The 12,370-nt window shown below is 28.2% G+C and overlaps 1 protein-coding gene across 3 annotated transcripts; it reads right to left on the reverse strand.

Annotated features, from left to right (window-relative positions):
* Positions 1–7,429: 7,429 nt before the first annotated feature.
* LOC130932659 (glutathione gamma-glutamylcysteinyltransferase 3-like) lies at positions 7,430–11,360 on the reverse strand. 3 transcript variants are annotated; one of them, XM_057862038.1, is made up of 8 exons: positions 11,116–11,360; positions 10,879–11,035; positions 10,495–10,733; positions 10,099–10,262; positions 9,833–9,884; positions 9,159–9,386; positions 8,536–9,048; positions 7,430–7,665 (listed from the first exon to the last, which is right to left on the reverse strand). In XM_057862038.1, the coding sequence occupies exons 1-8, from the start codon at positions 11,188–11,190 to the stop codon at positions 7,600–7,602; spliced, it is 1,494 nt and encodes a 497-aa protein (XP_057718021.1). In that variant the 5' UTR covers positions 11,191–11,360; the 3' UTR covers positions 7,430–7,599. The 3 variants fall into 3 exon arrangements, with proteins under 3 accessions (XP_057718021.1, XP_057718020.1, XP_057718022.1); XM_057862037.1 differs by lacking the exon at positions 9,833–9,884 and adding an exon at positions 9,969–9,994 and having other exon boundaries at positions 9,159–9,421; XM_057862039.1 differs by lacking the exon at positions 9,833–9,884 and adding an exon at positions 9,969–9,994 and having other exon boundaries at positions 9,159–9,421; positions 11,121–11,328.
* Positions 11,361–12,370: the final 1,010 nt, after the last annotated feature.

Consider the following 12,370-nt stretch of genomic DNA (forward strand, 5'->3'; position numbering starts at 1 on the left):
AATATTTCATAATCATTAATAAGATAAATTTTTTAAAATTTGAATAGTAAGTTAAAAATATAATAATGTTTGAAATTATATCCTATTAGACCTAATTGGTTATTTTGTTAAATAATTTATATCTAATAATATTACATTAAAATATGTATATAGCCGAATGGGATTTCATGATGTTTGATCATCATATCTTTCACCATCAAAAGATAAGAATTTTTTAAACATGATATTTTCTTTATTTTTAAAACTGATATTTAAGGCTTATAGTTGAAATATTAAGATCATTACGTATTTAACTATCCATGTCGTTATAGAAATAAAGTCATTCACGACTTTGTTATGTACTCTATCTTTTTCTTTCTTGCTTTTAATTGTAAGAAAATTTCACGGGTATTAATGTATGGAAAAAATATAGGTGATTAACTAATTTTGAATAATTCTTTTAATTAATTTTAGATTTTTTTTCTTAAGTTTTGGATTTGTTTTTATATGTTTTAGATATTTTTTTTAGGTTTTGAATTATTTTTAATAGTTTTGGATTTTTTATTTTTAGATATTCTTTTAATATTTTTAGATGTGTCTTTTTGTTGGTTATAGATTTTTAAAATAATTTGGATGTCATTTTTTTGTTAGGTTTTAATTTTTTTTGTTACGTTTTAGATGTTTTTGTTAGGTTATATATATATATTTTTTTTGTCCACGATGTCCTCCAACCCGACAAGTTAAGAACTAATCCGTTGCGGATCTGAGTTCCATTTAAGGGTCTGTCGTTAGCTAATGGGTTGTTGCATGCACAAAGCAGGATTCGAACCTCTGACACTTTACTTAAGCGGACGAGTGAGCTAATCACTCGACCAACCCAAATTAGTTTTTCTTCTTATGATAATTTAAATTCACGTTTCGGCCCAAGAGAAAATAAAAAAAGGCCCAACTTTGTTTTTTTTTTATCTTTTACTAGTTTTTTTTTTATTAGTTGGTTGTAGTTGGATGCATCTTAGTTGGTTATCTAATAAAATTAATTACAAAATTAAAAATAATGAAAAAAAAAAAACTATTTCAAAAGGTGTATTTTGTCTTTTGGCTAACGGTGCTCGTTGTATTGATAGTCAATCAAACCGAACATGGCCATTTACAACTTTTTATGTTTGGTTCCTCTAATCACTAAAATCATGCCACGTGTACGAATGAAGATTTGGGATTATTCATCCTAGCAAAAAAAAACAGTCCTTACTCCAATGATTTCCATTCTCCTTTGTGGTATTTTTTTAATTTAAATTAATAAAATATAATATTTATTAAAATGAGTAATGTATAGATGAGTTATAATTTTAAATACTTATTACACATTTTGGATACATAAACAAAAAAAAATATTAAGTACACAAATCGAATCATGTGTATTTAAGATGTGCTATATTTTAAAGAAAACAAAAAATATTATTGCACCTATATATGATACAATTGCATACTTATACCAAGATATAATCATATAAAAATCTTGGTCAAGATATCCGAAATATGTACAATAATACAAATACAGTTATCTATATTGATTTTACATATATTTTAAATTTATTTAAAATTTAAAATTTAAAATTATTAATTTTTTAATTTAAAAACTTTATATCATTATTTTTTTTAAATGGAATACATAAATATAATTAACTATAATAATACCAATATATTTATTTATATTGGATTGAATTAAATTCTTAATTTAAATTTAAATTAAAAATTTTATAATTTTATAATTTTAAATTATTTAAATAAAATTAGATAAAATAAAAAAATAAAAATTAAACCAACAAAATATTATTCAGAACATTATATCAATTTTAAAATAAACTTACTCGTATTATATAATGTTATGGATAATATACTCGTATATTATACTCAAATAATTAAATATAAGTACTACCTAAATAATTTTTAAAATTTTTTAAAATATACATATAAATATTAAATAATTATTTGATAATTAAAAAAATTTTATATTTAATAAAAAGGTCATTCTAGAGTAAAGATTTCAAATTTACATATTTATAGAATTGGTCTTAATATTAACACAGACTTTTTTGGACATCATGACATATGTCACGTCTATTAACTAGTTAGCAGTTATAGTTTGTGATCTAACTGCATGTTATTAATATGCTAATTACGACATTATTTTTTTTAATACAAACGGTAACCAAGGGTAGTTAGGAATGGCAAACGGATCTAAATTTGTCGGGTCGACTTGCATAATCTGTCAAAAAATGAGTCAGATTGAAAAATTGGGACCGTCAAAGAGCAAAAGTCTACCTAACCCACAATGTTTAAATCGCTGGCTTTGGCAGGGTGGGATGAGCTTTTCGCCGGGCTTAATTTTTTTTTATAATGAGATATTTTTGTAATTTTTTTTTGTCAAAATCCAACTTTTTCCAACCCAACTTATAAGAATATAAAGATAAAAATTGAGTGTTTTAGATTATGTGTATGTTGCTTTGGAAACAATATTTATAATTATGTTTTAAATTATATTTATTTTGCTTTAAAATTCAGGTAGTGGCATTAAAGTCGAAGACGACAACAAATCCGGAGAGAAAAGATATGTATGAATTTAATGCTTCATTTGATCGCCCTTATTGGGAATGGAATTTTCATAGTTGCCTTTTGTGCTGAGCAGAAGAACATTGGGCGTTCATTACTTTTAATGGATGGATGAAGCTAATGAGGATGAAGTTGGTGTAGAGAATGCTCTGCAAATAATACACCAATAGGCAATGCAAGTGAAAATTTAAAAGGAAGATATAGTCTCTTCTCCGGTTTTGTCGATGGCGGCGACGCGTCCTCTCTCTCTTCCTCCCTCCCTCGAGACTTTCAAAATGTGTTATTAATGGATTCACAATTTTTGTTTTTTCAATTTTGGGGTTAATAAGAATAAAAATGAAAATTGTGTTTGTGTGTGGAGGTGGTGACAGAGTAAGAGAAAAGAGGTTGTTAAAGGTGGTGACAAATTTCTATTTTTTTTTTATAAAAATGTTGTTGCAACGGCTTCAGCAAGGAAGAAGAAGATGATATTGTCGTTGTTGCAATTTTAGAAGAGTGATTGAGATTTATTGTTATTGTTGTTGCGGCTGCTCCGGAGAGATTTGGGGGAGGGAGTGACTTAGATGTTGTTTGTTATCTACGAAGCACAGACATTTTTTTATTTGTTGTGTTCCCGTGTTGAACACATTTTAGACACGACACACGTCGATATTCGTCCGACACGCGTGTTTTATATGTCCAATTATGTCTTGATAAAAAAAATTCTTCTCCTAACACGCTTGTACACATATAAATACCATCACGTATCAGCATGTCCAGTCTTATTCTTAATATGTATTATTGAAATGAGTTTAGAAATAGTATATATTATTAATTATTAAAATAAAATATATTTTAAATATTTTATATAATTAAAAAAATATTAAAAATAATTAAAAAATTAATTTATATTTTAATATTAATAAAATATTAAAATATCATTATAATTTATTTAAAAAATACTTTATATTTTATATATATATCGTGTCTCTGTATCTTATAAGAATTTTAAATTCGCATATTTTGTGTCGTACCGTATTCTGTATTCGTATTTATGTCTGTATTAATATCCATGCATCATAATTTATTATTGTTGCAATTGCTTTGGAAAGTGAGGGAGAACAAAGGAAAAGAAAAAGGGTATAACATCAGAATCCATTTCATCTCAATTAATTTCGTTAATGGAATATATTCTTTTTTACAGTTTCGTTAACAGAATAATTTTTTTTTTCTGTTGAATGATTTTGTAGTGTTTTTCAATATTTAGAGGATATTTTGATCGTTAACAAAAATAGAGGTAATTTTTGTAGCGTTCTAATAATTCGAAGGTGGTATTAGTAGTTTATTCTAAATCTTTTGTTGTTCCTTAGTAAGATCTTCACCAGAGGTACCAAACTACCAATAACTAACTCCTCTTCAGATTTTCGGCATTGGTTAGATGAGTCATGAATCATTCTCTCCCTGTTTTTATTTTTTCAATTTGCACTTGGGATATAGTTAACCACTTAATCAAGAAATCGACCTTTGAAAGAAAATAGAATATAGATAGAACAAATAATAAAAATTTTAATTTTAATTCATGTCACTATGAAAACATACTTTGTGTAAATTTATAATTATAATTGTCATATCAAATTATCAATAAATATAATAGAATCAATAGTACTAAAAGACTAACATATTTTATGATTTATAATTATCAATTAGTTATTATTAATATTTTTAATGATATAAAATTATATTTAATTATAAAATTAGTAAATTACACATTTTTTAATAATTAAATATTAATTAAATTTTAATGAAAATGCTAATTTTTTCTTATAGAATTAGTAATAAAAGGAGGCCCTTGCTCCCGTGAACCTTTGAGGAAATGTATGGTATAGAAATACTTGTTCCTACGGTAATATTAAATTTGTTCCAGTACTAAAATCAAAATAAATTTATTGAGTTTAACGTTAATAAAAATATTTTATTAAACTTAACTTCATATATAATGACAAAAAAATTACTCTATTAAATTTCATTTAAATAAAAAGATAATAGACAATAATGTGATACTATCTAATATTACTACAATAAAAATTATTTTTATTACTAAATTTTTAATGACAATAATATAATAGCTGCTATATATCTTATTTAACTTATGTTTTTGCGACAATTATATATTAAGCGTTATTATTATGTGCTATAATGACAATTATATATTTTTTGTGGTCATTATAAAAAAATTTATACAATTATTGCTAAAATTTTTTAGCGATAAAATATAAATTGTTAATGTCTAATTATCTATAAATATATTAACGATTATTTTTATTAATGCTAAAAACAAGTAAATAACCGCTAATTTTTTTTATATAGTAATGTACATCCAATATTGTTATGTATCAGGTAATTAATTAATTCACCACCCAAAAAAGAACAAAAAGCTGCCGACGAAACAAGAATATAATAAAAGGAAATGTACATATATGAGTTATCTTAGGAAATAGGAACATCACATAAACTAGTTGTAATTCAGGGACAAACAACGAGTGGTTCAATTTATGTTATGTTATGTGGAGTGGGTTTGCAAGATACGATGCAACTCAACATCACCATCATATCCAGTGAATCAGTAATCCACCACGTTGTTTGTGTTTTAGTTGGAATTTGTGACCTGGGAATATATATACCAAACTGTCCATAGAGACTAAAATAAATATTTTAAAATTTTATTTATTTTTTTCAATAAGAACCAAAACAAAAAGCGGACAATTTATAGATATAAAAAATTTATTTAAATAATAATCAGATGTATATGTAAAACACTTTTATATTGTTGATATATAAAATTTAAATTCAAAATTAATGTTATATTTGGTTATTAAACTAAATAAAAAATAATTGAAAGTAAAAATAAAAAATTAAAGATTGATTATGCTGATACTTAAAAGTATTATGATATAAAAACGGTATCTGTATACTGAAAATTAGTCACCAAATTAGCTATTATGTATTTATATATACATATGTTGTTTAATTTATTTGTAATATTTATTTTGTATTTTGACATATATTTTATATTATTCTTTACATTTAAGCAATTTTAACTTCTAAGTTTATCCAAGTGATTTAAAGTCACGTGCTTTTTTTTTTTCCGTTTTCTTCTTATCTCGCGATGCTTCTTTTTCTTTATCATCTCTGATGCTACGTCGTCTTCTTATTCTCCTACTTTTTTATTATTTTTCACTTTCGTTACTGCCGTTACCAACACTTCCTCCTCCTCCTCCTCCTCTTCATCATCATCTTCCTCCTCTTTTCTCATTGAAATTTTTTCTCCTCCTTCCTTTTCATTCTTCTCCTCCTCCATCATCATCATCATCATCATCATCATCATCGTAATTGTCGTCTTCTTCTAATACGTATCATTGTTATCATTATCGATTCATTCTGAATATAATTTCGCTTCATTCTAGATTTAAATAAGGTGCACTTGGTCTGTGCTTATTTTGAAACGAGTTTACATTTTCAATTTAATTTTCGGTTCATTCTGAATATAATTTTGGTTCATTTCTAAGTGAATTAAGGTGCATTTAGTCTCGTTGTTTTGCAAAATTCAAAACTCTTCCTCCTCACCTTCTACTGCTTTTTCTTCTTCTTTTTATTTTTTGCTTCATCTTCTTCTTATTTCATTTTGTTATAATGTTTCTCGTTTCACTCTCTTCAAAAGAATAAAACCAAGAGAAAAAAAAGAAAAATCAAACAAAAAAAAAACAAGAATAAAAGACTCCTCAAAACTCCTCATCATATTCTTCTTCTTCTTGTCTTGTTTATCTAATCAAACCAAGAAAAAGAAACACATAATGCTGCAAAATTACTTGTTGGATTTGGATATGTTTTTGTTCATAATTCAATTTTGTTTTTATGTTTGTTTTCGAACTGAGTTTGTGTGTCGCGATCATTAAGTAATTTCGGTTCATTCTGGATTTAAATAAGATGCACTTAGTTTGTGCTTGTTTTGAAACGAGTTTACATTTTGTATTTAATTTTCGGTTTATTCTGAATATAATTTCGATTTATTTCTAAGTGAATTAAGGTGCATTTGGTCATGTTGATCTGCACGTTTTAAAACTCTTCCTCCTCACCTTCTACAATCACTTAATAGATTTGGATGTGTTTTTATTCATGATTCAATTTTGTTTGTGTGTTTGTTTTGGAATTGAGTTTCTGTCACAATCATTACGTAATTTTGATTCATTCTGGATTTAAATAAGGTGCACTTGGTCTGTGCTTGTTTTGAAACGAGTTTTAATTCTGAATTTAATTTTCGATTCATTCTAAATATAATTTCGGTTCATTTATGAGTAAATTAAGGTACATTTGATCTCGTTGTTCTGTACAATTCAAAGCTCTTTGTCCTAACCTTCTATTGCTTCTTCTTCTTCTTCTTTTTCATTTTTTTTCTTCTTCATCTTCTTATTTCATTTTGTTATACTTTTTCTTGTTTCACTCTATTGAGAGAAATAAAGTCAAGAAAAAAATTCAAACAAAAAAAAAAAAAGAAAAAAACATAATGGTGCAAAATTATCAAGAAGAGAAGAAGGAAAAGAAAAAAAAATACAAACCAAGAAGAGGAAACACATAATGATGCAAAATCATCCGGAAGAGAAGGAAAAGAATAAAAAAACACAGGCAAAGAAGAAGCTTCATATGTGAAAGCACGTATAATCACGCTCTTTTAACGAGAATAATTTTTTTTGGTATTGGACCTACTTGGATAGATTTAGATGACAATAAGACTTAGATATATAGCAGTTCTCATATATTTTATACGAGTAGTTACTTATGTCTGGACTTTTGTATGCACATAGCATGAATTATGATATCCTCCACTTTTATTTGTTCAAACTAGCAATGTTATTTGACGATACAAAAAATAAACATCCCATGGATACAATAATGGGAAAAGAAGGAGAGAAATGTAATCAATTATAATGTAGGACACCTTAGTCTTTACATGAATCAAGATCAATAGTGCATGCCTTAAGGAACAGAAGAAGCACCAATATCCATCATGAGAAAACAGAGCTGCTCTCGCAGGAACAAAACCTGTTTCACAAGTCACTCGTAATTAAGTAGTACCACTTACACTAATCATTTGAGGAATTTAACAATGTTCTTCAATTGTTTCTCATAAAATTCACTATGGGAGTTTTGAACACATCATATTAAGTATCAACTCAATGGCTGAGGTTTTCAATGATATATATGGTGGAGTCTATTGTGCATATGACTACAGTGACTATGGTGTCTAAACAACTTTAGCAATATCTAAAAAGTGTTGCTAAAAAGTCATATTTTTTTAATATTTTGGTAATAATTTTTTTTTAAAATTAAAAAGCATTGTTAAGTATTAAAAAAAGCATTACTTTTGCTTTAGCAACACTTTATAAAAATGCTGCTAAAGTTGTAAAGCCACCATAACTATAAGCACCATTTAATTATGGAGGGAATATGTTTTCATATTAAGTAACTTAGGCATCCAGATTTTATTGAGTTTAAATTATATTCTAACCCTGGAATTTGTTCCCCAATTAACTATTGTTCGTTGAACTATGGAATTAATCATTTTCTTTTCACCTAAGTTCACAGGGCTTACCAAGATGCATGAGATGACAAAAATCAGAGTCAGCAATCAGCATGAACGCTCAGTTAAAATAAAAAGAAGGGGCATGGTAAATGGCCCTCTTTCATTGTTAGTTTTTATGAACAATTCCTGCATTCCGAATCTTCAAGAGGATTAATTTAAAATAAACCATTTACATGATGGAAAAAACTAGCCACTTTTTTTTTCTTTCATAAAATCACCAAAATCATATTTTGTTCTTGTCTAGTACATATTGTAATCAATATTTTCCATTCTTTAAAAAAAAGTTAGAAAAGGAACAGGAACAAAGGCTCTAAACAAATGGACATTACCTCTTCCTGAAGTAAGGGAGGAAGATTTTCAGTTGTTAGAATGCTATTAACTTCTTCACGCAGCTTTTCTTCCTTAATGCCTGACCAAGTATGCAACGGCAGCGCCAATAGAAGCACTGTTAAGACATCTGCCGTAGAAGGGTGCATTCCGATGCACTGACCTTCATCAGATAAACACAAACTATTCGGTTCTCTCTTACACAAAGGGACCAAAACATCAACTCCTTGTTCGTTGCTGCCACCAGTTGTAACAGTTCCAGAAACCAGCGTTGCTTGATTTTCACCATCGACATTCAGATGCTTTAGGTCTATTTGTCCACAGCATTTTCCACCTGACCTACTGCAACCATTCAAAAGATCTGCCCCTTGGCAACAAATGTTTGCGGCAAGTTCTGGTAAAATATCTTTGTCGCCAAGTTTTGAACCATTGTTGCAGCACGAACTTTCCGAAACCAACCACCTGGTCACATGTTTGAAGAGCACAGTTGTCCTTATCTGTTCCAATATGTCTGCCTGAAATTCAAAGCACTCAAACATTATGAGTCTTGATTTATTGGTTTTTCCTTTTCAAATGTAAACAATATGTTTTTTCAAATTCAGTGTGAGGAATTTAGTCTCAAAACCTTGATAGCTAGCCTTCCTTTCTCCTCTTCACTCAGTGTGAGATTCCCATCTTCTTGCCGACGAACTTCAGCAACCCATGTGATGAACCCTCTTAATTTATTAGGAGGAGACTTAAATACAACAGAGAGTACATCATGCATGTCTTTTAAATCATCTGACTTTAGAAGGAGAGGAACATCTTCGGCTAAGAATTTGGCGATACTGCTCCAACCCTCATGTCTACAACTCTGTGGATAGTCTAATAATAAGTATTGACTGTAATCTACAAAGACAAATAATATTAATGAAACATAAACAAAATAAATAATCAGTATGAGTTCTGCTAAATTTGAACAATACAAGTACTCAGGCCCTGACAATTCCTAAAAGGGAACAACAATTCGACACAAAGATTAAGCTTATTCATATGAAATCCAGCATACTCTCAAATCAACCAGGAAGGATCATATTAAGACCTTGCAATGATAGTTGATAATTTTAATAAATCCGTGGATGACTGATTTTTGTATTGTGCTGATATAACGGAATCAGAAAACCTATCTTATAGATGACTTCAACAAGATAAATTTACGGTAAGACAGATTACTTTTCCATCTATTTTAGAATTATGAATTTAGAGACTCTATATTTGCTTTCCAGTGGTCTCATAAAGAATCAATCAGCAAAACATTACCACAGTATAAAGTATTGATGGTGCCCTATTAAGCCTTGAAATAATCATGTACCTGAAAAAAACAAATTTCAAATACAGATGGAGGTCAACAACACTAGCTGAGCATGCTCAAACGACTAAGCTCATAAGTCGTAACCTTTTTCATCCCAACAATTCTGAAAACTGCAATATAATTGAAGGAAATGACAGTGAAGGCTGTTGTCTTGACAAAACCGCAGAAGAGACATTGTTAACTATCACACTACAATTAACAAAGTAGATCTTACCCCCTGCGATGTCCAGTTGATTTATCAATTGTATTCATGGCATCCCAGAGAAGAGAAGTGGGAACCCAGTGAGGAGGATATTTAAAACGAGCAACATCCAGAATGAGAACCATATCCCTTTCGGCGTGATATCCTCCGATTGGTGAAAAATGGCCAGTACCAGTCTGTTATCCAATAATTCGACAAATTCCCATCATTCCTATAAACTTATTTAGCTTTACATTCCTTAGACAAAAATCTTTGTATCTATGCAAGATCTAAAATCGTATAATTTATGAACTCTAATGATAGAGAAACATGCTTTCTGGTGAAGTTGATCAAGAACCAAACTCAACTAAAGAATTCATTGGCATAGTTTATGAACATAAAACAGGAAGAATGACCTTCAGACAAGACCTGATTGAAAGCTGCTCGGTGATAAGACACAATCACATGGCAATCCTCGGAGGAACAGCACGAGATCAAACGCTTGCGAAAATCATCAACGGTACTTTCGTCTGAACGAAAAGCTTCAACTCTAGCCCCATTGCACCGAGCCAAGCACGCAACTTTGCCAAATGTGATTCCTTCTGCTTTGACTTTTTCCAAAGGCTCACAGCAATCCAGCATAGAGTCATCAAACCATCTCCAAGGACCTATACACATTGAAAATAACAAACTTCCTTATATCCTTTTCATGCCATTCAATGCAAGACATTTATAAAAACAATTAAAAAGCTAAAATTAGATAGAACAAGAGAACCAAATAGGGAAAAGAAAAAGAAAAAGAAAAGAAGAGACCTTTCCATTTTCTACCAGGATCAATGGAGAGAGCATTAAGGACAACAGCAAGTGTGGCGAGTCCGCAGTAAGCAGGCTCTGATTGTGTTTGGTAGTAAGATATCAACTTGAAGAAGCCCTCCATGGTTCCATGAGCTAGAGCTTCAGCAAAGATATTCTGCTCAATTGAATTGGGATCAAAAAGAGATTTTGATGAAATGGGGTTTGTTAGTTGGATTGAAATAGTTGAAGACTAACCTTGCCTTGAGGAGAGGAGAAGTCGATTGCAGGAGGAGAAGGGAGAGCTCTACGATAGAGACCTGCGCTTGCCATAACAATTCAATTCAACGAAACAAAATTGAAGCTCTGATTTTGATGATACGCCAAGTGCTATGCTTAGTGGAGTAGCGGGGTCCAACTTCTCTTTACTGCTTTTATTTATGCTTCCAAATTCGAATCTTCCAACATTTTCAACCCCCTTTTGTCCAATTATTATGTTCTTCTCGCCGCTTTATTTTTGTTTAATGCTCTCAAGTGGGTTGGGCGTTAATCTCCAAATTAATATACCAAAGGGATGATGAGATCATCTAATAAGTAATTCATCTCAATTTCTATTTATGCCTTCATTGTCATAAAAATAACTTATATCAATTTTTGGGCTCATCCTTAAACGCTCCTTACTAAATATGGAGTACTGCACACTTTGTGAATTTGTTAAATCTAAACTCTTCATTTATTATATTTTATTTGAATGGTCTGGATTTAAAAAGGTAACCTGTTAATCAAGTTAATTATTTTTTTACAAATTTTAAATTTTTTTGACAAGTCTCATATATTGAGATGAAGTTCAAAATAAAAAATTAGTATATAAATATTAAAAACAATATGTCTGTACAAAAAAAAAAAGTTATTGGATTTTAGAATTAAAATAAATAATACATAAAAAATAAGTTAAAAATTCATGTACTAAATAAAAAAAAAGATATATTAGAATCTTAAAAAAATAATATTAAATATATATTATTTATATAATATTAAAATTTAAATAAATTTTGTTTTGTATGAAATAAAATATAATATTAAATATAAACACAATGATAAAAAAAATTGTGTTATATATATATATAATATTAAAATTTTAAATTTTGTTTTATGTGAAATAAAATTATAATATTAAATATAAATACAATGATAAAAATTTTGTATTATATATATAATATATATATATATATATATATAATTTTATTTTGTGTGAAACAAAATTAAAACATTAAACATGAACAGAATGATAAAAGATTTAGTACTATATAAATTTAATTAAAAAATATTTATACAACGTAAAAAGCAAACAAACATATAATAATTTTATTTTGTGCAAAACAAAAATTCATGTAAAAAAAATATTTATATAATTTTTTATTAACAATTTTTTTATTGAAATATGTTATTTTACTATATTTATAATATATTATTTGGGATAATTATATTATTTTAGTTAATATATATTATTTAA

The sequence above is a fragment of the Arachis stenosperma genome, chromosome 6, assembly GCF_014773155.1.
Source record: "Arachis stenosperma cultivar V10309 chromosome 6, arast.V10309.gnm1.PFL2, whole genome shotgun sequence".
NCBI lineage: Eukaryota > Viridiplantae > Streptophyta > Magnoliopsida > Fabales > Fabaceae > Arachis > Arachis stenosperma.